General features: G+C 34.5%; 1 protein-coding gene across 1 annotated transcript in view; it reads right to left on the reverse strand.

Moving 5' to 3' along the window:
• LOC137399221 (NFX1-type zinc finger-containing protein 1-like) overlaps positions 1–27,990 on the reverse strand; it is a 62,268-nt gene that overhangs the window by 4,133 nt on the left and 30,145 nt on the right. Inside the window, exons 12-27 of the mRNA XM_068085232.1 lie at positions 27,443–27,638; positions 26,260–26,376; positions 26,053–26,163; positions 18,825–19,008; positions 18,504–18,614; positions 16,907–17,097; positions 15,190–15,411; positions 12,963–13,074; positions 11,031–11,173; positions 10,468–10,626; positions 10,173–10,307; positions 7,130–7,276; positions 4,194–4,365; positions 3,510–3,719; positions 862–996; positions 149–338 (exon numbers count right to left, since the gene is read on the reverse strand). Coding sequence (XP_067941333.1) covers positions 149–338; positions 862–996; positions 3,510–3,719; positions 4,194–4,365; positions 7,130–7,276; positions 10,173–10,307; positions 10,468–10,626; positions 11,031–11,173; positions 12,963–13,074; positions 15,190–15,411; positions 16,907–17,097; positions 18,504–18,614; positions 18,825–19,008; positions 26,053–26,163; positions 26,260–26,376; positions 27,443–27,638 — 2,535 coding nt within the window. The remainder of the gene's footprint in view (positions 1–148; positions 339–861; positions 997–3,509; positions 3,720–4,193; positions 4,366–7,129; positions 7,277–10,172; positions 10,308–10,467; positions 10,627–11,030; positions 11,174–12,962; positions 13,075–15,189; positions 15,412–16,906; positions 17,098–18,503; positions 18,615–18,824; positions 19,009–26,052; positions 26,164–26,259; positions 26,377–27,442; positions 27,639–27,990) is intronic.

Below are 27,990 nucleotides of genomic sequence, written 5' to 3' on the forward strand. Positions count from 1 at the left end.
AAAAGTAACGCTCAGTAATCACCAAGTTTTAAGGCTCTGGAATGACTTGAACTAAATATAGTGTATACTTATTCTCAAAAAAGGCATGCTCCATCTTGCAGCGGTTGTGACATGTAAAACGATTTAACTGTACCAGTAGATGACTTACTTGATCGCAGTTCTTTTGGCGACACTCAAGATATTTGGTGCAGCGTTCACTACATGGAACGTGATCACACGCTTCCTCACACATTTTGGAGCAGCGGCTATGCTCACAGCCCCAACCACATTTTTTCTTGTCTTTGTGATATGAACATGGATCCCCGCACAATGCCTTACAAGGTTCATCATGGCGGCACCTGCCATAAATATAAGTAATCTATTCCTTATCTATCTATGAGCTTACAGAGAATTACAGAATGAATAAATAAACTGGAGCAGAAAAAGCTGAAATGCTATGATGACTAGCTGTCAAAATATAAGCGTAGTTAGGAATGGAATATAAACTGGCATCGCCATCTCCAACCAGTTCAGGTCACTTGTAGATTATTCAGTTGGTTGGTAATAAAAGAAGAGTACGTCTTGCACTGGTCATCACAAATGCAATCTTGCACTGGTCACCACAAATGCAATCTTGCACTGGTCACCACAAATGCAATCAATGGTTTTTATTAACTTCAACTAAATTTAGGTAAAAATAACTCATTAACTCCCTTATTGTCTAGAAAATATAAATTAGGAATTGTCTCCACTATTATTCCACCCAACAACGCACAAAGCAGACAGCTTTTTGATTTAATTGATGCACATTCAGCTCGAACATTTCTGTAAACTGTCTTAATGTAACAGTCAAAGATAAGTGTCAGCCAAAACTAGACTGACCTGAAGGGGCAGCGCTCCTTGCACTCAGCACATTTTCCATTGACAGAGCAGTCATGACAAGTTTTAGCACATTCATGTCCGCATTCCTTTCGTTTTTTACACGGCTGCAGGCAAACTTTGTGACCTTCAGTACGACTAGATTTAAAGATGATAACTTGTTAGGAAACTGTTCACAATGTACTCTTGTTCACAATGTACGGCTGTTCACAATGTACTGCTGTTTAAAAATGTACAGCTATTCAGTGTACAGCTATTCAGTGTACAGCTGTTTACAATGTACAGCTGTTTACAAATGTACAGCTGTTTACAAATGTACAGCTGTTTAAAAATGCACAGCTGTTTACAAATGTACAGCTGTTTACAATGTACAGCTGTTTACAAATGTACAGCTGTTTACAAATGTACAGCTGTTTACAAATGCACAGCTGTTTACAAATGTACAGCTGTTTACAAATGTACAGCTGTTTACAACTGTACAGCTGTTTACAAATGTACAGCTGTTTACAAATGTATAGCTGTTTACAACTGTACAGCTGTTTACAAATGCACAGCTGTTTACAACTGTACAGCTGTTTACAACTGTACAGCTGTTTACAAATGTATAGCTGTTTACAAATGCACAGCTGTTTACAAATGTATACAAACAAAAAAAGGAGCAGAATAGAAATTAACTAGTATTAGTTGACCATAGACCCGACCATTGCGTTGCTACAAATGTCTATTGGGATCACAATGTCTATGGGGATAGATAACAACAGCTGCAGTACAGGGTTATAGCAAATATGCCTATCGACATGAAATGTGTGAAAACTTGGCACTTTACTGTTGAAAATGACCATCCAAATGTAAGTACAGCCCAACATCTCATTTTAAACAGGGTAAACTATGTTTTAACCTTTATGTTCAGAAAGAGAGATGTTAGTTTATATTCAGAAGGAAGAGCGATGTTAGCTTATATTCAGAAGGAAGAGCGATGTTAGCTTATATTCAGAAGGAAGAGAGATGTTAGTTTATATTCAGAAGGAAGAGAGATGTTAGTTTATATTCAGAAGAAAGAGAGATGTTAGTTTATACTCACAAGAGATAGGGGCTACTTTAGTTTATATTCAGAAGGAAGAGAGATGTTAGTTTATACTCACAAGAGATAGGGACTACTTTAGTTTATATTCAGAAGGAAGAGAGATGTTAGTTTATACTCACAAGAGATAGGGACTACTTTAGTTTATATTCAGAAGGAAGAGAGATGTTAGTTTATACTCACAAGAGATAGGGACTACTTTAGTTTATATTCAGAAGGAAGAGAGATGTTAGTTTATACTCACAAGAGATAGGGACTACTTTAGTTTATATTCAGAAGGAAGAGAGATGTTAGTTTATACTCACAAGAGATAGGGGCTACTTTAGTTTATATTCCGAAGGAAGAGAGATGTTAGTTTATACTCACAAGAGATAGGGACTACTTTAGTTTATATTCAGAAGGAAGAGAGATGTTAGTTTATACTCACAAGAGATAGGGACTACTTTAGTTTATATTCAGAAGGAAGAGAGATGTTAGTTTATACTCACAAGAGATAGGGGCTACTTTAGTTTATATTCAGAAGGAAGAGAGATGTTAGTTTATACTCACAAGAGATAGGGGCTACTTTAGTTTATATTCAGAAGGAAGAGAGATGTTAGTTTATACTCACAAGAGATAGGGGCTACTTTAGTTTATATTCAGAAGGAAGAGAGATGTTAGTTTATACTCACAAGAGATAGGGGCTACTTTAGTTTATATTCAGAAGGAAGAGAGATGTTAGTTTATACTCACAAGAGATAGGGGCTACTTTAGTTTATATTCAGAAGGAAGAGAGATGTTAGTTTATACTCACAAGAGATAGGGGCTACTTTAGTTTATATTCAGAAGGAAGAGAGATGTTAGTTTATACTCACAAGAGATAGGGGTTACTTTAGTTTATACTCACAAGAGATAGGGGCTACTTTAGTTTATACTCACAAGAGACAGGGACTACTTTAGTTTATATTCAGAAGGAAGAGAGATGTTAGTTTATACTCACAAGAGATAGGGGCTACTTTAGTTTATATTCAGAAGGAAGAGAGATGTTAGTTTATACTCACAAGAGATAGGGGCTACTTTAGTTTATATTCAGAAGGAAGAGAGATGTTAGTTTATACTCACAAGAGATAGGGGCTACTTTAGTTTATATTCCGAAGAAGGAGATATGTTACTTCACATTCACATAAAAGATGTTACTTTATATTTAAAGAGGAGAGAAGTTATTGATTTTACAACCGTTGTTGCAGAATATTGAATATCAACCACTAAAAATTAAAGACACACAGGAGGCCCACGATACTATTGAAAATGTTTGAGTAGGTCAAACATCTCCTCTTGCATCGGAAGTCTTGCATTGTAGGAGCAACTACCAATTTGGACCGAGCTTTCGCAAGATAGAGGTTAGTAAACTTTAGTATTTTCATTCACAAAACCAGAATAGCTTGTAGCAAGTTAGTTTCAAAACATATAATTGTTCCTTCTTTACCTCATGAGTGATGTAAGCCACGCCTGCAATTGTAACATTTATCAAAATATTAGGTGAGTGTCACAAAATGCTCTGTTAAAATTGCAGGAGATGAAATTCTCTTACCAGGAGTAACATGTACCGGTACATTGGTGACCGCAGGATAGTTGAAAATGGCAAGGAGTGTCGCATTGATAACTATACTGCAGCCCGTCTCCGCTGTAGGACTGAATGTTATGAGAAGCAACTGCACATTCTATGCTTTTCAGTTCTTGACAATGAGAGCAGAGTCTTTCCACCATCTCAGTGCAATAGACGGTGCAAGGCTGAGAGCACCTGTAACAGACACATAACACAGAAGACCTAGAGTACACACAGAACACAGCACCTGTAGTACACATATAACACAGAGAAATTGTAGTACACACATAACACAGAGCACCTGTAGCACACATAACACAGAGCACCTGTAGTACACACAACACAGAGCACCTGTAGTACACATAACACAGAGCACCTGTAGTACACATATAACACAGAGAAATTGTAGTACACACATAACACAGAGCACCTGTAGCGCACATAACACAGAGCACCTGTAGTACACACAACACAGAGCACCTGTAGTACACATAACACAGAGCACCTGTAGCACACATATAACAGAGAGCACATGATGTACAGACATAACACAGAGCACCTGTTGCACGCACATAACATACAATTTGACATCTACAAACAAGTGATGGAAAGTTGTGGCTCTATAAGACAGTTGACTTATAATAAGACTAACAAAAGAAAGTTACTCACTTTTCTTTGCAAGGGTGTCCGCAGGTGGGGAGATTGTTGGGGCAGACCTCCAAACATGGAATTTGAATTTCAGGTTCATACAGCATGTAGCAACTGAAGAACTGTTTATGCCCGCAAGGTAACTTGCCCTGGACTTGTTCGGAGCACTTCGGGCATACTTCGTGACACAGTCCTATGGAGGAAAGGTGAAATATTAATACTATGGGATATATACAGTCCTATAGAGGAAAGGTGAAATATTAATACTATGGGATATATACAGTCCTATAGAGAAAAGGTGAAATATTAATACTATGGGATATACACAGTCCTATAGAGAAAAGGTGAAATATTAATACTATGGGATATATACAGTCCTATAGAAGAAAGGTGAAATATTAATACTATGGGATATATACAGTCCTATAGAGAAAAGGTGAAATATTAATACTATGGGATATACACAGTCCTATAGAGAAAAGGTGAAATATTAATACTATGGGATATATACAGTCCTATAGAGGAAAGGTGAAATATTAATACTATGGGACATACACAGTCCTATAGAGAAAAGGTGAAATATTAATACTATGGGATATATACAGTCCTATAGAGAAAAGGTGAAATATTAATACTATGGGATATATACAGTCCTATAGAGGAAAGGTGAAATATTAATACTATGGGATATATACAGTCCTATAGAGGAAAGGTGAAATATTAATACTATGGGATATATACAGTCCTATAGAGAAAAGGTGAAATATTAATACTATGGGATATACACAGTCCTATAGAGAAAAGGTGAAATATTAATACTATGGGATATATACAGTCCTATAGAAGAAAGGTGAAATATTAATACTATGGAATATATACAGTCCTATAGAGAATAGGTGAAATATTAATACTATGGGGTACACACAGTCCTATAGAGGAAAGGTGAAATATTAATACTATGGAATATATACAGTCCTATATATAGAAAAAAAGGTGAAAAATTAATACTATGGAATATATATAGTCCTATAATAGAGGAAAGGTGAAATATTAATACTATGGAATATATACACAGTCCTATAGAGAAAAGGTGAAATATTAATACAATGGGATATATACAGTCCTATAGAGTAAAGGTGAAATATTAATACAATGGGATATATACAGTCCTATAGATTAAAGGTGTAATAATAATACTATGGAATATATACAGTCCTATAGAGGAAAGGTGAAATATTAATACTATGGAATATATACAATCCTATAGAGGAAAGGTGAAATATTAATACTATGAAATATATACAGTCCTATAGAGGAAAGGTGTAATATTAATACTATGAAATATATACAGTCCTATAGAGGAAAGGTGTAATATTAATACTATGGGATATATACAGTCCTATAGAGAAAAGGTGAAATATTAATACTATGGGATATATACAGTCCTATAGAGAAAAGGTGAAATATTAATACTATGGGATATATACAGTCCTATAGAGAAAAGGTGTAATATTAATACTATGAAATATATACAGTCCTATAGAGGAAAGGTGTAATATTAATACTATGGGATATATACAGTCCTATAGAGAAAAGGTGAAATATTAATACTATGGGATATATACAGTCCTATCGAGAAAAGGTGAAATATTAATACTATGAAATATATACAGTCCCATAGAGAAAAGGTGAAATATTAATACTATGGGATATATACAGTCCTATAGAGAAAAGGTGAAATATTAATACTATGGGATATATACAGTCCTATAGAGGAAAGGTGAAATATTAATACTATGAAATATATACAGTCCTATAGAGGAAAGGTGTAATATTAATACTATGGGATATACACAGTCCTATAGAGGAAAGGTGAAATATTAATACTATGAAATATATACAGTCCTATAGAGGAAAGGTGAAATATTAATACTATGAAATATATACAGTCCTATAGAGGAAAGGTGTAATATTAATACTATGGGATATATACAGTCCTATAGAGGAAAGGTGAAATATTAATGCTATGGGATATACACAGTCCTATAGAGAAAAGTTGAAAAATGATAATGCTCTGGAATACATACAGCCAAACCTTGGTTGCTGACCATAGTTCATTCCACAAAGTTGTTTGATGAGTGATATGTTCATAATTCGAAACCATTTTTCCCTTTATTATTAATGTAACTATTTTTAATTCATTCCAAGTTTAAAAAACAACTTCTCCCAAAATATCTTACTACTTCACACCATCACATGCAAGGATAGAGAGGAAGTAATATGTAAAATACAGCAAATTTATCATAAAAAAGTCTAATAATAGACTAGACCGGGAAGTGTGTATGTAATAGTGTGTATGTGTAGACCAGGAAATGTACTGTACTGCTGGATCCACAACAACTTGCATCCCAGCTAAATTTACTCAGAATCTGCTGTACTTTATAAAATACATCAAAAAATATAGAAATAGATTGTGTTTTACTTTATTGAAAAATATCTCAAACTCAGGAAAAAAGCCATTTTGTATGTCTTATTTTCACCTTAATAAAAACATTAAAGTAACAAAGACTTACTCACGCTAAAGCTACAATTTTAAACTAAAATTTTAATAAAATGAAAAAGGCACAGCAGAAATATTTCCTGTTTTCTATTTTTACCAATCGTAACATAATAATAACATAACAACAGGAGATCAAATGTCAAATTCTTGGTGCGAGTCTGAGTATGAAAATCTCAGATATGATCAAAATCTGATTTTATTAAATTCAGAATCATTCGGAAATTGAGATACAAGTGTGCTGTACGAAGTGTACTGCTAAAGATAGACGCTGTATGAACAATAGTACTCAGCTGTATGAACAATAGTACTCAGCTGTATGACTCGCAGATGTATGACTCGCATCTGTATGACTCGCAGCTGTATGACTCGCAGCTGTATGACTCGTAGTGATACTCACTTGTACACTTGTGACCACAGTTGGGGTATGTCTTACTGCATGGATTTGGACATTTGTACAGCTCATGTTTGAGGTCCCTGCTGTGGCATCGCATCCTACATTTGTGGCCACAGTCTAATGACCTATCACATGTCCTCATGCACCCTCCTGCAGAACAAATGTATTACTATGTGTATACCATAAAACCTGTATTTAAAGGTCACCTCTATTTGAACGTCACCTTCATTTGAACGTCACCTTTATTTGAACCCATCTCTATGTGAGAAGAGTTGAAAAAAAGAGCGCCACTCTTTAATTAAAAGCCACTTCTATTTGAACGCCACTATTTGACATTCTTTATCTGTACGAACCCATAATAGCAAGTGATCAGTAAAAAAGTGTTCACAAACTGTACTAGAAATGACTCTATTACATCAATAACAAATAATCCATTCGTTGTTTTTGTTTGTACTGAAGTTCGTTTTCCAACTCCAAGTCTGCACAGTTTTTTCATTAAAACTTTAAATGCAACACAATAGAAATAATTCGTAATTGCATCAGGCTGGTAGTAGTTCCTTTTTTAATGCAGTCTTGATACTTCATTGTATGTGAAAAAAGTTTTCGCAGTTAGGATGGAATCTGTGCTACTACATATTTTGAGGCTAAAATTTGAGGCTATTGTGATTACACGCGGTTTCTCTTCATTCAGGCAAAACATGTATACATGTATGTATTCCAAAGTACACCGCGCAAAAGTTTTTCCCTACTAAAAATTGTTTCAATACTAATATCGACTAGCTCAGCTGTGCAAAAAAATAGTAGAGGTCAGAAGAGACTTTTGAGAAGGTATTGAAGAGCCAAAATAAATGATTAAAAAAAGCAGCAATCAGAGTGCAACTACGTAGCTCAGCGTAGTACGTAGCTCAGCTCTACGTAGCTCAGCAAATGATGCTACTACTTTTGTTATAAAAATTTTAATATTTGTTTTAAAACGTTAAACTGCTACTGCGTTTTACCTACTAAATTTCTACATCAAAAAGTTTAGTACTTCTTATTCAATGTTCTATTGTCTATGAATTGCTACACCTCCACTACATAAAATGTTGGATTTGCAACCGTTCGTGATAGTAAGCATGTTCATTTCCTTCCGCAGCTGACTTACTTTTACTTTTTTTCCAGCTACGAGTACTACAGAACTACAGAACTTGCACGGGCACTGTGAGCAGTACGATAGGCGCCGGTGAGAAGAAAGCGAGCAGCGTATATTACAGAAAAGCACACCATCTCATTCACCTTTAGAAACGCTTGAAGCAGTACAATGCCTCCTAAAAAGCCTACTGCCCAAACGCAAAAACAGATTGATTCCCGTAGAGAAAGAGACTGAATTCGCAAAGCAGCAGCTAGATGATCAGAAACTGCAGAGCAAACACAGCTACGCCTACAACGAAACAGAATAGCTACTGCATCTGCTAGAAGTGCAGAAACTGCAGAGCAAACACAGGTACATCGAGAGCAGTCCAGGCCAGAATAGCTACAGCATCTGCTAGAAGTGCAGAAACTGCAGAGCAAACACAGGTACATCGAGAGCAGTCCAGGCCAGAATAGATGCTGCAGCTGCTAGAAGTGCAGAGACTGCTGAGCCGACCCAGCAAAGACTAAAACGGCTTAGAGCAGCTGCTACAGCGGCCAGACGTGCAAAAACTTCCAAGCAGATGCAGCGGCGACAAGAACATGATGCACTAGCTACAACAGCTGCTCGGCGAGCTGAATTTTCAGAGCAGATGAAATGGTGACAACAGCAAGATGCACTAATTAGAGCAGCTGCTACCGGGCGCCGTGTATACGGAAAAAACTTCGTACTTGACTACAGTCCTGCAACACAGTATAGGGCCGAATTCTTTTATGGGACGAATGTCCAAAAATGCTCCAAATGTAATGCCTTACGTTGGAAAGGCGAGAGGCCATGTACGTAGTTTATATAGTAGATTTTATTGATAATAAATTTTATCAACACGACCACATTATTGCTGCACAGTTTGTATATACCATGTCAAAACACAGGCTATAGACGAAGAACTGGTGAGTCATGATTAGTGTTTTAAGCATGTAGAAGTATCAATTCAATAAATGCTGCAGTGCAAAAGCAAAATATTTTCTAGAATTTCTTAAAATATGTAAAACTTTGCAATACTGCCAGTTTGAAGAACTTCAGTTTGCCTAGGAATGTCAATTTCATTATCAGTTCTGTGTACAAAATTAGGACAACTCCGATTTGAGTGGTTCGAGAATGATGCATTGTAGACTAGCTGTAGAACACATTGCATATTTCTATTGGTCTCTCCAACATTATTGACATGTACGACTGCATATGTGTATGCAGTCTGATCAGCACAAAAATTTCAGTAGATTGCATATTCGGAGTTGTTTTACAGTATGAAAAACAACTCTCAATAGAACTATTGCTTTACGTAAATCTGTTCCCGAACACGGGTAATGCAGCTAGTGTTAAATAAAATACATTTTCTGTGCAAAGACTTTTATTACCCAGGCAACGCCAGGCATTCAACCAGTAAAATTATAAAATGAAAATATGCCTTCAAATTTAGAATAAAATACTTGGAAGCTCCGACAAATTGCAATGCAGACTTATAAGATCATCGTAGGGTAATTGAAAGCAATAGATATCAACTGGTATCAGCTTCCCAGTGCATATTTATTTAGAGATCTACAAGTTGGAAGCAAATTAGTAAATTACTTGCATTCAAAATGGTAAATGTCACTCCGCTCGAAAGAGATTGTGAAATATAGACGACATTTGGTTCACCTGCAAATGGGTTAAATTAATTTTCTCAATCTCTGATGAAGTGTTCGAAAAATATAACACCCCCTTTATTTGAACGTCACCTCTATTAAAGCGCTACTCTAAGGAAAGGACTGAAAAATAGAGCGCCATGGCATTCAAATAAAGTTTTTACAGTATATATGAAAAGACAACAAGATTACATAACAAGTATGTAGAAGGTTTTATTCTCTTGGCAAATTGGAGAGACAATGTAAGATTTACCTGCTGGAGCTTTAGACACGAAGTCCTCTGCTTTCTCAATGACACACGGATTCCTGTGGCGCCTGCAACTCAAGCGTAAGGAGCTGCCAAACTCTTCCGCACTTTTGGCTTCGAAGACAATTTTTTGCCAGAGCTCTGTTAATCAGACAGCCTACTTTGAGTGATGCTGCCAAGCAATAAATTGTCATTACTAGGAAACATTCTACTTACCATAAAACCTTTTCTGCTACTTCAGCTTTAATGTACAATAACAGTATTGGTTAGAAGCGAATGAGACCAGGAGGAGGCAACTTACTAGATCCTTTGCTGAGCATGTCGAAGTTACCAAAAACGTACATCCCAAACTTGGCCCTTGAGAGAGCTACGCATACCCTGTTCTCTATCTCGATGAATCCAAGCTTGCCCTTATCGTTGCTCCTTACTAGTGAAACTATCACAATCTTGTTCTCTTCTCCTGCAGAGAAAATGTTAGCGTGTGAAGCGTTGTGTGAGCGTTATAAAGGTGGAGGAACTGAGGCTAAGGTTCCTCAAGATAATATAGCGGATATTTGGCGAATCTCTCTCAAGATTTTATCTGTGAGCCTAAATGTCAGTTTGCATTGAGTCATGTGCACTTTCTGTATTTATAGTTGAGTTGCCACCAGAAAATGTGAAAGTATGTGCAAATATGATGAGTATTAAAAAAAGTCACATCAGATCCCAAACTACTAATGGTATAACAATATTGCCTATAAATTTTGAGCATAGCGAAGCCTGCATATTCAGAGTGATAATACATATATTGCAGTGATGACACTGGCCTTGTTTTATGTTTTCACAGCTGAATTAATTCACGGAGTAAGATATAAGTTATTTTACCTTGAAAGTTATCGACCGATGTTATCTTAACACCCTCAAACTCAGCCTTTGGCATGCTCTTCTTTATCATCAGCAGCTGCCCAGTGTACATGGTAATAATAGTGATGTCACGAGGCTCATAGCTTTGCTGCCTTAGCAAGTACCTGCAAGTGTAGGTTACACGCATCAACAGGTACCCTACGTGGTTCCCTGTACAGTCATGGCTGTTGTAGGACCCGAATAAGTCACTGTACTATGAATTAGAAAGAAGTGGAAGTTGATCATTCCAAATGATGAATTATAGCAGCTGACTGTTGAACCGTTAGAGAAACTATTTCAACAACCATTCAAAAGTATAGGCACTTAATCTAACATACCGTTATTTTAGGTGTTAAATACGTTTATATTTTTAGCAATGTAATTTACTGGCAAGGGCTTATCATATAGAGATTCGTGGAGTGCTTGTGATGCATAGATGATGATAATTTTGATGATTTACTACACACGGTATACTATACACTACACGCTGTATACTACATGTTGTATATTTTACGCTGTATACTATACACTGTTTACTACATGCTGTATACTATACACTACACGCTGTATACAACATGTTGTATATTTTACGCTGTATACCATACACTGTATACTACACGCTGTATACTATACACTACACGCTGTATACTACATGTTGTATATTTTACGCTGTATACTATACACTGTATACTACATGCTGTATACTATACACTACACGCTGTATACTACATGTTGTATATTTTACGCTGTATACTATACACTGTGTACTACATGCTGTATACTATACACTGTATACTACACACTGTATACTAAACGCTGTATACTATATACTATATCCTGTACGCTATATCTTCTAATGAACCTGATCTGACAATCTCATGATAATACCAGCCTGTTTTTGTAGCTGTTTTTTTATGAATAATACTCTGGGAATATGGAATATTTTGAGCATGTAAGTTTTGACTTACCACTTACATACCATTACACTACTGAAATGCTTAGGTAGCAAATGTTTCGTCTTTAAATTGAAAGTTAACTGACAGAATAAAGTTTTATTGCGTTAACAGCAGCAGATAACATTACAAGTTGATGTTTCATTAACAATTTTGTGTAATTTCGAGTTGTGAAAACATTTGAAAGTTGTGAAAACAAGCAGAAAGATTTGCGTTCTTTGTAGAATATTGATCAGAAACAGCTGATACGCTATATAATTATATTAAAATTGCTTATTTTTTAAACAAGGTTATCTAAAGACTGTCCATTCACACTCCTTATTCATGAAAGCAGAAAATGAGTTGAGAGATTTTAAACAGTTGATTCCAATAATAACTAATCGTTAGAGACAATTTTTAGAATTTCTTGTGTGAAGAAAATATTTCTTGCTAGCGCACTCCAAAAAATACTCACAAGCTGATTGGTGTAATTCTATTGCCACAGCTTGAAAGTTCATGCAGGACACATAAATACGGTGCAGACTTGTAGTTATTTGTGGAATCGGCTTTGACCTTGCGCTATGATTATCTGCCATGTTGGGTAACCATAATAACGAGGTCTGGCGACAAGATGGAAGAAAGTGTTAAAGAATGGCGGCCGACAGAATTACTTTTGTCTTGCAATTTCGCATTGGCTGATCATCGGCATTGATATTGTAATCCATAAATTCGTGATTTTCTGAATAAACGACTTCCTCATGTCAAAGCTTGAAGCTTGTATTAGAAGTGTTTTTGCTTCAAAAACTGGTTTTTGTTTTTCTAACATAAAACTAATTGCTGAAACAAACTATCATGATTGGTATAAAAATTAACATAATTTGAAAACTTTGTCAGTTAACTTTTAAATGGCCTGAGCTAAAACTACCTCAAAGCTGCTTCAACTGACGCCAGGTTAAAGGTCAAACAATTACTGAAAGCTTACCTCGTAAAACCAACTACCATGTCTGCCTCAAACTTGTTTGAGTGGCTCATTATCTGGTCATCGGACGACTCTAGTTGATTGTGATTGAAGAAGAACACAGATTTATCGACCCCTTGAAAACACAGATATGATACGTGAGCATGACAGTGGAGGAGCCCTTGAAAACACAGATATGATACGTGAGCATGACAGCGAAGGACTCCTTGAAAACACAGATATGATATGTGAGCATGACAGCGAAGGAGCTTCTCCATTAACTTTGCCAAATCCCAAAACATGAATGATTGTAAGATTTTAAATAAAATGAAATTATATATTAGATGCATATACTATATCTTTGAGATGCATGTGCTTGATGCATATCGTATGCATGTGTGTATGTATGTGTGTATGTATGTGTGTATATGTGTGTATGCGTGTGTGTATGTGTGTGTGTATGTATGTGTGTATGTATGTGTGTATGTATGTGTGTATGTGTGCAAATCAGTGTGTGCAGTGATAGTATTTATTTAACACTCCCAAGCTAATGGTTAAAATATTTTGCATGCTTTTGGTCATATCTGCACTAAAAGTTGAGTCAATCTTGTTATTAAATATTTGAATAGATTACAATTAAATGTATGGTTTTTGCAAAGATGGGCAACTCAATTTATTTTTAAGAAAATGTAATAGAAGGCAAATTTTTTGTACGGATAACACGTTTTATTAAACATAATGATATTTTTATAAGGTAAAAGTTATTGGGCTTACATTAGGCATATTGGAGATACCAATGCTTCATTTCCAAAGCTTGATTCTAATATGTCTCCGTCTATGCTTGGCTTTTCATGCATAGCTTACAAACAAAGGAATTGCACAAAAGTTTAAATTAAAAGTGGTAATCATCGTGTGCAACCAAACAGAAAAGTATGACTAAAATTAACTGTATCCAAATTTATTTGGCTTCCTGATTTAAAAAAAATTACTCACATTTGCTTGCCTGGTTATTTTTACTTTTAAAAAAAAAAGTTAACTCATGATCACGCAATGTAAATTTTCTGATAGCTGCTTTTGGTAGTGATAAAATGAGATGTAGCAAAATACTTTATCGATTATAGTAATTAAATTTGTTGCCTATTCAGGGCTTAAGAGTTCTATGAAAACTATGTTAAAATGTTTACCTTGAACATACTCGCGTTAAATGTTGAAAAGTCTTAAATCTAGATAGACATCAGCCTGCAACCCAGGCCTGGCTGTTTGCAGTTCAAAACCTTAACTTGAACAGATCACCGTAAATTCTGTGAAGCAATTGATTACACTGAATTTATTACTAAACATAAAAGTCTAACGTCGATTCAACCTTTGCGCACCATACATGTGTAGAATTAGTACTTTAAATAGGTTTAATAAAGAACTATTAAACTTCTAAGTTGACATTTGGGGAAAAATTGAGTGATGGATAACTTTTCAAGCACATTTACGAAAGTGTGGTAAAAGTATCACGTACCGACAACTCCAAAATGGTTGAAAAAACAAAAATAAGCCAGAGTTATCTTCTCTACGCAAACGTCCCCATTTATTAGATAAAAAATTCATACAAGTGTGTGATGTGATGTCCCCAAAGTTAGTGTTAAATTCTCATGAGCTATAACTGAAAAACGGATAAGATGACAGCTCCAAAAATCAGTGCATTTGTAAACCCAACAAAAAATGTTTTAATATGTTATTTTTTAAAGCTCTTAATGATAGATGAAAATTGTCCTCAAAGTGATGGTAAAAATATCGCGTCCCCCAATTGCATGCGTTTACAAGACTGTGTGTGTATGTATGTGTGTATGTATGTGTGTATGTGTGCGTATGAACATGTTGGTGTGTGCGTAGGAGAGCTGCAAAAAATATGAAGAACTGAACTATGTGAAGGAGAACTGCATATGAATGTATGGAGAACTTTCAGACATTGCGTAATGGAAATTACTTCAATGTCAAAGACATACCAAAAGCATTTTTGCCGGTAAAAATACTTCCTGAATTCCAGCTAGCGTTGGATTTCATCGATGTTTTTAAAAATGTTGGTTTTCAAATTATGTCAATTGATCACAGCTACTGTACCAGACTAAAAACAAGCAATGCTCTTAAAATACAATGCTTCAAACTACATAATAGAGGTCGAAAATTTATGTTGTGCACTGCAGCTGAAAAATTTATGCGTTGGAATGAGTGTGCAATGATGCTGTGGTAAGATGCTCACCCTCAATATGCTCGCGTGAGAGCACAGAATTGTGATCCTGCAGGTCGTCATAAATGCTGCCTTTAATGTACTTGGAGACTTCCGGCCGCATTCTGTGCTGGATGTTGAGCGTTTTAATGGGCAAACCATTCTTTACCATCCTCTCGAAGAGAGAGAGGTCGAGATGGTAACTCTTAGCAAGCTCATAGACAGTAGGATTTGGCTTTAGTTGTTTGTGGTCACCTAACAACAAGCAGCAGGTGTTATATTCTCGCTGACACAAGTTATCCATGGAAACAGCTACTTCATATAGATTATGAGCAGTCAATGGAATGCTGTCGTTATACACTATCAGTAGTAGAATGCCACCATGCTGCCAACTGACCAGGGCCAGACCTCGCACCTGACAAAACACTAACAATTCAATCTGCCAAGCTTGACAAAATTATGTGATTCTTTAGATTTGGACAATGAGCCTATTTTTGTCTTTATAGGTTTAGTAAATGCCTAGTAATGCCTAATTCTGTCTTTATAGGTTTAGTTAATGCCTAGTAATGCCTATTTCTGTCTTTATAGGTTTAGTAAATGCCTAACATCATCCTAATCAGCAGCCACAATGTAGTGGTTAGAACAGTCGAACAGGAGGTCAGTGGCTTAAGTCCTGCTACAGGCTGCCAGAATGCGTATCCAGTCTTATATCACTCCTGTGCTAAGGGAGAAAATTCTCACAGAAAAACTGAAACACGCAATCCAACACTCTAGAAAATTAGTTTAATTCAAGCAATTGGAGAAGCTAATAAACTCACACAGCTCCCTTCTAATGTCTTCTTGTCATTAATAAGTATATGGAATATTATTCAATAACTACACATAAACATTAATATAATAAAAATATATTAATATATTCAGCTTTTATGTACTGAACTAACACTTTGTTATCGGGAGACATATTCATTTATATCAGTCCTTAAGATTGCTGATATAGTTATACCTGTGAAATATGCGCTCTCTTCTACTCCATGTACCGCAACCTACATACATAATATATCAATTCTATTTTTATATACCCTAGCCTAACTATGTTGTAGAACACTATTCTATGTCTATATTCTGTTCTATTCGGATGCTATTCTTGTATCTAGCTGATGACTACGAGCAGATAGAAAAATGTTTGCTGTTAAAAAATATGGATTTTTAGTGGGCCTTTAATTTAGGAAAGAATGGCTGTATATGCGCTCAAGGTACTATGCTATGAGACTATACTATGAGAGTCAAGTGCTTGTGCTATTTCTACCATTTATGAGTTGTCTCTAATGCTTACTGTCTAATAAAAATGAGATTTCTGTGCTGCCAATTGACCAATGAGATGAAGGTGTCAGCAACCTCTACTGACCAATGATACTGAAGTGTTAGTGCTGTCTACTGACCAATGATAATGCAGTTGATGCAGTTGACAGCACGAACAATGCATTCATGCTGTCAACTGACCAATGAGAATGAGGTGTATATGCTGTCAACTGACCAATGAGAATGAAGTGTTCAGGCTGTAAACTGACCAATGAGATTGCAGTTGATAGCACGAACAATGTGTTCATGCTGCCAACTGACCAAAGAGAATGAAGTGCTTATGCTGTAAACTGACTAATGAGAATGATGTGTTAGTGCTGTAAACTGACCAATGAAAATAAAGTGTTTATGCTGTCAACTGACCAATGAGGTGTTCATTCTGTAAACTGACCAATGAGAATGAGGTGTTTGCAGTCTTTACTCAGTGCAGTGATTATGTGGGCCTCTAGCACCTCAGCAGCTTCCTCCACCACCACAATCTCAGGTCCAACCTGTTGCAGCACTCTCTGCATCCTCGCTGCGCCCGTTGTTGTCATTCCAATGACCTTTGCCTTGCGCAATGTTTCGATATCTTCCTGCTTCCTACGCAAAGACACAACATAAATAAGAATTTCATAATATAAAAATTGCAATTAGAACAAATGGATTGATCTGTTGAGACACAAACTTGTAGAAAGTTATAACTAAATGTGTAACAAAAAAGCTCTGATAATAATAGTATCAATAACTTGATATGCAAGACTGGAGCCTACAGAAGCAATATATTTACTAGCAAACAAACCATGCTGCCTGTCTATCCTAGAATACTCTGCTACTAGTTGCAGCAGTGTTAGGTGTGCTGATATTGATGAGCTTTGTGCTAAGGTCGCTGTTATCTGATGCTCTTAAATAAGCCAATGTTGTTGACTGATATGTTTCGAACTAGTTCTATATTTACACAACCCCTGTATATAATATTTTTTTGTCTCAATATAAGTGATACAAAGTAAAAACTTCATTACATCTGTTTAAGACTCTAGTTGTACACAAAGTCATATTTAAAAATATTATTCAAAAGATACTTGTAGTATCTAATGACATCTGCTGTATTCTTTTTAAAACTTCTTAAGGAAATCACCAAGGTTACAGCCTCTCAAGTCAGGTGATGAGACTTGCAGTGTAAAGTTGAATGCTTGGGACTCAACAACTTGACTAGACTACAAATCTACGATTCTTTCATTAGTTGATCCATAAAAAAACCAGCTCAACTGCAGTGAATATCTCTAAGGGACAGTTTAATAAAATGAGTAATTGTAGATTTATTCATGATGACACTTTAACAGCTGTTTTGCTAGTACATCGCTACTAATGCAGTATCCAATAGGGAGTTACTCTCTCCCACACACATTTTATATTTGTGAAAGACTATATATTCTAACAAAGTTTTTTATGGTTTAAATGAGGCGTATTCTTATTTTTATGTACTACGCAGCATGGAATAGAACACTAATAACAATGTTGATTGTGAACTTACACAAAACTTGAGAAAAATTTTAACAATTAAGTTTTTCTAGAGTGAAGACGAGCTCTACACTTTATTTTTATTGGCTGTGCTACGTTAGCAAGGGGTATTGATCAGTTACATTTTCAATCATTTGTCTTCGGTCTATATTTGAAGATGCAGAAGCGACCTTCAAACTGCATGCTATGTGTACAACAGGCATCAGCAATGACTTACTTTACTCCTGGCTGCACTGTAAGTACAAATGGTAATAACCATGACTAACACTACTTCTTGCTACACTGTAAGTACAAAAGGTGAGAGCCATGAATTACATTACTCCTTGCTGTACTGTCAGTACAAAAAGTAATAGCAATGTCTTACATTACTTCTTCTACTAGTAAGCCTTCTTACATTTTACAAACTCTCTCTGTTAAAAAGTTCTTCAATTTTCTTGGAAGATGTTAGCTATGGGTACTAATTGTCTAGATCTGAATTTATCAATCACCTCAAATCTTCTCCTAACTTGATAATATGTGTGTAGGTCTCCTGCAGTTTCCTAAATCTGCTTTTGATCTCTCTTTGGAACTGTCTCACCAAGTACCGATAAAGTCTCCATCTGGGCAACATAAAACCAACTAAACAGAATTGAAAGCTTGAGATTGTTACCAGATGAGGAGATGAGTAGTATTAGACAAACAATAGTGAGCAAGAAACTCCTTTAAAGGAACATTAGACATGAAACTTGACATTGTGGATAGATGATTACAGTTGTCACATATATTGTTATGTTAATCTCAATATAGAGAAGGTAAAAAAGGCTTAGCACCTGTGTTGCAGCTCGAGGTCCACAGTAATGTCATAGCTCTTCAAATCGATCCATCTATTCAGTGTGTCAATTTCTTCTTCTTCCATGATATTCTTGTCAGAAAGATTTTTTTCAATGTACAGCTTATATTTGAGTTTCTCTTTCTTGGTGAGTATTCTTTCAAACTCTGGTTCTGCTAGGTTCACTACGCAAAAGAAAGTCTCATATAAAAGTAAACATTATATTAGAGATAATGAGTTGTTAATGAGGGTATAGAGGTAATAAGTTACTTATGAAACTATAAAGATAATGGGTTGTTGATGAGGGTATAGAGGTAATAAGTTACTTATGAAACTATAGAGATAATGAGTTGTTGATGATGGTATAGAGGTAATAAGTTACTTATGAAACTATAGAGATAATAAGTTGTTGATGAGGATATAGAGGTAATAAGTTACTTATGAAACTATAGAGATAATGAGTTGTTAATGATGGTATAGAGGTAATAAGTTACTTATGAAACTATAGAGATAATAAGTTGTTGATGAGGGTATAGAGGTAATAAGTTACTTATGAAACTATAGAGATAATGAGTTGTTGATGAGAGTATAGAGGTAATAAGTTACTTATGAAACTATAGAGATAATAAGTTGTTGATGAGGGTATAGAGGTAATAAGTTACTTATGAAACTATAGAGATAATGAGTTGTTAATGATGGTATAGAGGTAATAAGTTACTTATGAGACTATAGAGATAATGAGTTGTTGATGAGGATATAGAGGTAATAAGTTACTTATGAAACTATAGAGATAATAAGTTGTTGATGAGGATATAGAGGTAATAAGTTACTTATGAAACTATAGAGATAATGAGTTGTTAATGATGGTATAGAGGTAATAAGTTACTTATGAGACTATAGAGATAATGAGTTGTTAATGAGGGTATAGAGGTAATAAGTTACTTATGAAACTATAAAGATAATGGGTTGTTGATGAGGGTATAGAGGTAATAAGTTACTTATGAAACTATAGAGATAATGAGTTGTTGATGATGGTATAGAGGTAATAAGTTACTTATGAAACTATAGAGATAATAAGTTGTTGATGAGGATATAGAGGTAATAAGTTACTTATGAAACTATAGAGATAATGAGTTGTTAATGATGGTATAGAGGTAATAAGTTACTTATGAGACTATAGAGATAATGAGTTGTTGATGAGGGTATAGAGGTAATAAGTTACTTATGAAACTATAAAGATAATGAGTTGTTGATGAGGGTATAGAGGTAATAAGTTACTTATGAAACTATAAAGATAATGGGTTGTTGATGAGGGTATAGAGGTAATAAGTTACTTATGAAACTATAGAGATAATGAGTTGTTAATGAGGGTATAGAGGTAATAAGTTACTTATGAAACTATAGAGATAATAAGTTGTTGATGAGGGTATAGAGGTAATAAGTTACTTATGAAACTATAGAGATAATGAGTTGTTGATGAGGGTATAGAGGTAATAAGTTACTTATGAAACTATAGAGATAAGTTGTTGATGAGGGTATAGAGGTAATAAGTTACTTATGAAACTATAGAGATAATGAGTTGTTGATGAGAGTATAGAGGTAATAAGTTACTTATGAGACTATAGAGATAATGAGTTGTTGATGAGGGTATAGAGGTAATAAGTTACTTATGAAACTATAGAGATAATAAGTTGTTGATGAGGATATAGAAGTAATAAGTTACTTATGAAACTATAGAGATAATGAGTTGTTGATGAGGGTATAGAGGTAATAAGTTACTTATGGAACTATAGAGATAATGAGTTGTTGATGAGCGTATAGAGGTAATAAGTTACTTATGAAACTATAGAGATAATGAGTTGTTGATGAGGGTATAGAGGTAATAAGTTACTTATGAAACTATAGAGATAATGAGTTGTTGATGAGGGTATAGAGGTAATAAGTTACTTATGAAACTATAGAGATAATGAGTTGTTGATGAGAGTATAGAGGTAATAAGTTACTTATGAAACTATAGAGATAATGAGTTGTTGATGAGGGTATAGAGGTAATAAGTTACTTATGAAACTATAGAGATAATGAGTTGTTAATGAGGGTATAGAGGTAATAAGTTACTTATGAAACTATAGAGATGATGAGTTGTTGATGAGGGTATAGAGGTAATAAGTTACTTATGAAACTATAGAGATAATGAGTTGTTGATGAGGGTATAGAGGTAATAAGTTACTTATGAAACTATAGAGATAATGAGTTGTTAATGAGGGTATAGATGTAATAAGTTACTTATGAAACTATAGAGATAATGAGTTGTTGATGAGGGTATAGAGGTAATAAGTTACTTATGAAACTATAGAGATAATGAGTTGTTGATGAGGGTATAGAGGTAATAAGTTACTTATGAAACTATAGAGATAATAAGTTGTTGATGAGGGTATAGAGGTAATAAGTTACTTATGAAACTATAGAGATAATGAGTTGTTGATGAGGGTATAGAGGTAATAAGTTACTTATGAAACTATAGAGATAATAAGTTGTTGATGAGGGTATAGAGGTAATAAGTTACTTATGAAACTATAGAGATAATAAGTTGTTGATGAGGGTATAGAGGTAATAAGTTACTTATGAAACTATAGAGATAATAAGTTGTTGATGAGGGTATAGAGGTAATAAGTTACTTATGAAACTATAGAGATAATGAGTTGTTGATGAGGGTATAGAGGTAATAAGTTACTTATGAAACTATAGAGATAATGAGTTGTTGATGAGGGTATAGAGGTAATAAGTTACTTATGAAACTATAGAGATGATGAGTTGCTGATGAGGGTATAGAGGTAATAAGTTACTTATGAAACTATAGAGATAATGAGTTGTTGATGAGGATATAGAGGTAATAAGTTACTTATGAAACTATAGAGATAATAAGTTGTTGATGAGGGTATAGAGGTAATAAGTTACTTATGAAACTATAGAGATAATGAGTTGTTGATGATGGTATAGAGGTAATAAGTTACTTATGAAACTATAGAGATAATAAGTTGTTGATGAGGGTATAGAGGTAATAAGTTACTTATGAAACTATACAGATGATGAGTTGCTGATGAGGGTATAGAGGTAATAAGTTACTTATGAAACTATAGAGATAATAAGTTGTTGATGAGGGTATAGAGGTAATAAGTTACTTATGAAACTATAGAGATAATAAGTTGTTGATGATGGTATAGAGGTAATAAGTTACTTATGAAACTATAGAGATAATGAGTTGTTAATGAGGGTATAGATGTAATAAGTTACTTATGAAACTATAGAGATAATAAGTTGTTGATGAGGGTATAGAGGTAATAAGTTACTTATGAAACTATAGAGATAATAAGTTGTTGATGAGGGTATAGAGGTAATAAGTTACTTATGAAACTATAGAGATAATAAGTTGTTGATGAGGGTATAGAGGTAATAAGTTACTTATGAAACTATAGAGATAATAAGTTGTTGATGAGGGTATAGAGGTAATAAGTTACTTATGAAACTATAGAGATAAGTTGTTGATGAGGGTATAGAGGTAATAAGTTACTTATGAAACTATAGAGATAATGGGTTGTTGATGAGGGTATAGAGGTAATAAGTTACTTATGAAACTATAGAGATAATAAAGTGTTGATGAGAGTATAGAGGTAATAAGTTACTTATGAAACTATAGAGATAATGAGTTGTTGATGAGGGTATAGAGGTAATAAGTTACTTATGAAACTATAGAGATAATAAGTTGTTGATGAGGGTATAGAGGTAATAAGTTACTTATGAAACTATAGAGATAATGAGTTGTTGATGAGGGTATAGAGGTAATAAGTTACTTATGAAACTATAGAGATAATGAGTTGTTGATGAGGGTATAGAGGTAAAAAGTTACTTATGAAACTATAGAGATAATGAGTTGTTGATGAGGGTATAGAGGTAATAAGTTACTTATGAAACTATAGAGATAATGAGTTGTTAATGAGGGTATAGAGGTAATAAGTTACTTATGAAACTATAGAGATAATGAGTTGTTGATGAGGGTATAGAGGTAATAAGTTACTTATGAAACTATAGAGATAATGAGTTGTTGATGATGGTATAGAGGTAATAAGTTACTTATGAAACTATAAAGATAATGAGTTGTTGATGAGGGTATAGAGGTAATAAGTTACTTATGAAACTATAGAGATAATAAGTTGTTGATGAGGGTATAGAGGTAATAAGTTACTTATGAGACTATAGAGATAATGAGTTGCTGATGAGGGTATAGAGGTAATAAGTTACTTATGAAACTATAGAGATAATAAGTTGTTGATGAGGGTATAGAGGTAATAAGTTACTTATGAGACTATAGAGATAATGAGTTGCTGATGAGGGTATAGAGGTAATAAGTTAACTTATGAAACTATAGAGATAATGAGTTGTTGATGAGGGTATAGAGGTAATAAGTTACTTATGAAACTATAGAGATAATGAGTTGTTGATGAGGGTATAGAGGTAATAAGTTACTTATGAAACTATAGAGATAATGAGTTGTTGATGAGGGTATAGAGGTAATAAGTTACTTATGAAACTATAGAGATAATGAGTTGTTGATGAGGGTATAGAGGTAATAAGTTACTTATGAAACTATAGAGATAATAAGTTGTTGATGAGGTATAGAGGTAATAAGTTACTTATGAAACTATAGAGATAATGAGTTGTTGATGAGGGTATAGAGGTAATAAGTTACTTATGAACTATAGAGATAATAGTTGTTGATGAGGTATAGAGGTAATAAGTTACTTATGAAACTATAGAGATAATGAGTTGTTGATGAGGTTTATAGAGGTAATAAGTTACTTATGAAACTATAGAGATAATGAGTTGTTGATGAGGGTATAGAGGTAATAAGTTACTTATGAAACTATAGAGATAATAAGTTGTTGATGAGGGTATAGAGGTAATAAGTTACTTATGAAACTATAGAGATAATGAGTTGTTGATGAGGGTATAGAGGTAATAAGTTACTTATGAAACTATAGAGATAATGAGTTGTTGATGAGGGTATAGAGGTAATAAGTTACTTATGAAAACTATAGAGATAATGAGTTGTTGATGAGGGTATAGAGGTAATAAGTTACTTATGAAACTATAGAGATAAGAGTTGTTGATGAGGGTATAAGAGGTAATAAGTTACTTATGAAACTATAGAGATAATAAGTTGTTGATGAGAGTATAGAGGGTAATAAGTTACTTATGAAACTATAGAGATAATAAGTTGTTGATGAGGGTATAGAGGTAATAAGTTTACTTATGAAACTATAGAGATAATAGTTGTTGATGAGGGTATAGAGGTAATAAGTTACTTTATGAAACTATAGAGATAATAAGTTGTTGATGAGGGATACTAGAAGGTAATAAGTTACTTATGAAACTATAGAGATAATAAGTTGTTGATGAGGGTATAGAGGTAATAAGTTACTTATGAAACTATAGAGATAATGAGTTGTTGATGAGGGTATAGAGGTAATAAGTTACTTATGAAACTATAGAGATAATAAGTTGTTGATGAGGGTATAGAGGTAATAAGTTACTTATGAAACTATAGAGATAATAAGTTGTTGATGAGGTATAGAGGTAATAAGTTACTTATGAAACTATAGAGATAATGAGTTGTTGATGAGGGTATAGAGGTAATAAGTTACTTATGAAACTATAGAGATAATAAGTTGTTGATGAGGGTATAGAGGTAATAAGTTACTATGAAACTATAGAGATAATAAGTTGTTGATGAGGGTATAGAGGTATAAGTTACTTATGAAACTATAGAGATAATGAGTTGTTGATGAGGGTATAGAGGTAATAAGTTACTTATGAAACTATAGAGATAATAAGTTGTTGATGAGGGTATAGAGGTAATAAGTTACTTATGAAACTATAGAGATAATAAGTTGTTGATGAGGGTATAGAGGTAATAAGTTACTTATGAAACTATAGAGATAATAAGTTGTTGATGAGGTATAGAGGTAATAAGTTACTTATGAAACTATAGAGATAATAAGTTGTTGATGAGGGTATAGAGGTAATAAGTTACTTATGAAACTATAGAGATAATAAGTTGTTGATGAGGGTATAGAGGTAATAAGTTACTTATGAAACTATAGAGATAATAAGTTGTTGATGAGGGTATAGAGGTAATAAGTTACTTATGAAACTATAGAGATAATGAGTTGTTGATGAGGGTATAGAGGTAATAAGTTACTTATGAAACTATAGAGATAATAAGTTGTTGATGAGGGTATAGAGGTAATAAGTTACTTATGAAACTATAGAGATAATAAGTTGTTGATGAGGGTATAGAGGTAATAAGTTACTTATGAAACTATAGAGATAATGAGTTGTTGATGAGGGTATAGAGGTAATAAGTTACTTATGAAACTATAGAGATAATAAGTTGTTGATGAGGGTATAGAGGTAATAAGTTACTTATGAAACTATAGAGATAATGAGTTGTTGATGAGGGTATAGAGGTAATAAGTTACTTATGAAACTATAGAGATAATAAGTTGTTGATGAGGGTATAGAGGTAATAAGTTACTTATGAAACTATAGAGATAATAAGTTGTTGATGAGGGTATAGAGGTAATAAGTTACTTATGAAACTATAGAGATAATGAGTTGTTGATGAGGGTATAGAGGTAATAAGTTACTTATGAAACTATAGAGATAATAAGTTGTTGATGAGGGTATAGAGGTAATAAGTTACTTATGAAACTATAGAGATAATAAGTTGTTGATGAGGGTATAGAGGTAATAAGTTACTTATGAAACTATAGAGATAATGAGTTGTTGATGAGGGTATAGAGGTAATAAGTTACTTATGAAACTATAGAGATAATAAGTTGTTGATGAGGGTATAGAGGTAATAAGTTACTTATGAAACTATAGAGATAATGAGTTGTTGATGAGGGTATAGAGGTAATAAGTTACTTATGAAACTATAGAGATAATGAGTTGTTGATGAGGGTATAGAGGTAATAAGTTATTTATGAAACTATAGAGATAATGAGTTGTTGATGATGGTATAGAGGTAATAAGTTACTTATGAAACTATAGAGATAATGAGTTGCTGATGAGAGTATAGAGGTAATAAGTTACTTATGAAACTATAAAGATAATGGGTTGTTGATTGGAGTATAAAGTCTCGTTCTCATTCAAATTGATTAGATGCAAACCTGTAGAGCCAGCTGCGAGTTTTTCGCGAACCAACTTCAAAAAGTCATCATTGACATTCTCATCATCTTGCATTCTGTTCTCCAACTCCCTCTCAGCTTCTCCAATGATGTCTGAAAAAAGCGATATTTAAACCATCAAAGACAGTCTAGTGAGCATTGAATGATATAAACAACAAAAGCCCTAGTTGAGCCAATAGTGTCCCTTACCAATAGATTCAACTTTGATCGAGTCGTCTTCACAGTTTTCATCCTCAGTTTTTTCGTCAGAACCTCTTGTGCCATCGAACTGCTCAGCACGAAGCGATGCACAAAATGTAACTGCATCTGTATGAATATCAACTTATGTTAAAATTTCACTCGCTCACTAAAAAGGAAATATCTGCCTGTAAAAATAGAAAAAGATAATAATACTAATATTAGGATACTCACCACTCTGTAGGTACCTGCCTAGGATATTAATCACTCTGTAAGTACCTGCCTAGGATACTCACCACTCTGTAGGTACCTGCCTAGGATATTAATCACTCTGTAGGTACCTGCCTAGGATACTCACCCCTCTGTAGGTACCTGCCTAGGATATTAATCACTCTGTAGGTACCTGCCTAGGATACCTACCACTCTGTAGGTACCTGCCTAGGATACTCACCCCTCTGTAGGTACCTGCCTAGGATATTAATCACTCTGTAGGTACCTGCCTAGGATACCTACCACTCTGTAGGTACCTGCCTAGGATACTCACCCCTCTGTAGGTACCTGCCTAGGATATTAATCACTCTGTAAGTACCTGCCTAGGATACTCAACACCCTGCAAATACCTGCCTAGGATACTCAACACCCTGCAAATACCTGCCTAGGATACTCACCACTCTATAGGTACCTGCCTAGGATACTCACCCCTCTGTAAATACCTGCCTAGGATATCAATCACTCTGTAAGTACCTGCCTAAGATACTCAACACCCTGCAAATACCTGCCTAGGATACTCACCACTCTGTAGGTACCTGCCTAGGATACTGACCACTCTATAGGTACCTGCCTAGGATAGTCACCACACTGTAAGTACCTGCCTAGGATACTCACTACTCTATAGGTACCTCACTAGGATACCTACCACTCTGTAGGTACCTGCCTAGGATATTAATTACTCTGTAAGTACCTGCCTAGGATACTCAACACTCTGTAAATACCTGCCTAGGATACTGACCACCCTATAGGTACCTGCCTAGGATAGTCACCACACTGTAAGTACCTGCCTAGGATACTCACCACTCTATAGGTACCTGCCTAGGATACCTACCACTCTGTACATGCCTGACTAGGATACCTACCACTCTATAGGTACCTGCCTAGAATACCTACCACTCTGTAGGTACCAGCCTAGGATACTCACCACAATGCAGCCACTTAGCCAAAACATCGCTATGGTCGTTATGATCACTCTGCGTTTTAGGCAGTTTCTTTGCATAGTCACAGATCTGAGTATAGAAACGATCCTGGTTTGAGAAAAGTCCAGCAGTGTTGTGATTTAAAATCCCAACCTTAGACAATTCCATCCACTTCATTAGCTGTTCCAAATCATTTTCAGTCTACAAATATTACATTTTATTAAACTGCATGTGTATTCAAATATTTCCTCGTAGCCTTACTACTTATTACATGCAGAAGAAAATAACTACAAAAAATATTGAGGGACTGTCCAAACAGTCTGATATGGCTATGCTTTGCTATAATCAAAACAATTTGTGTAATTTCCAATTGTAGGTATGAATTAATGTTCTATATTTGTGTTTGTATTGCAGGTATGAATTCCTACAGACATTTCATCTTAATTTTTTTTCAAACAAATCTAAACATATGTACCTTAAACCGAACTGAAATCAGTTACCTACTCAGTACTCAGTCATCTGAAAACATTTTTATATGCTTTTTATGTTCATC

This window comes from Watersipora subatra, chromosome 7, assembly GCF_963576615.1.
Source record: "Watersipora subatra chromosome 7, tzWatSuba1.1, whole genome shotgun sequence".
In the NCBI taxonomy this organism is placed as follows: Eukaryota; Metazoa; Bryozoa; class Gymnolaemata; order Cheilostomatida; family Watersiporidae; genus Watersipora; species Watersipora subatra.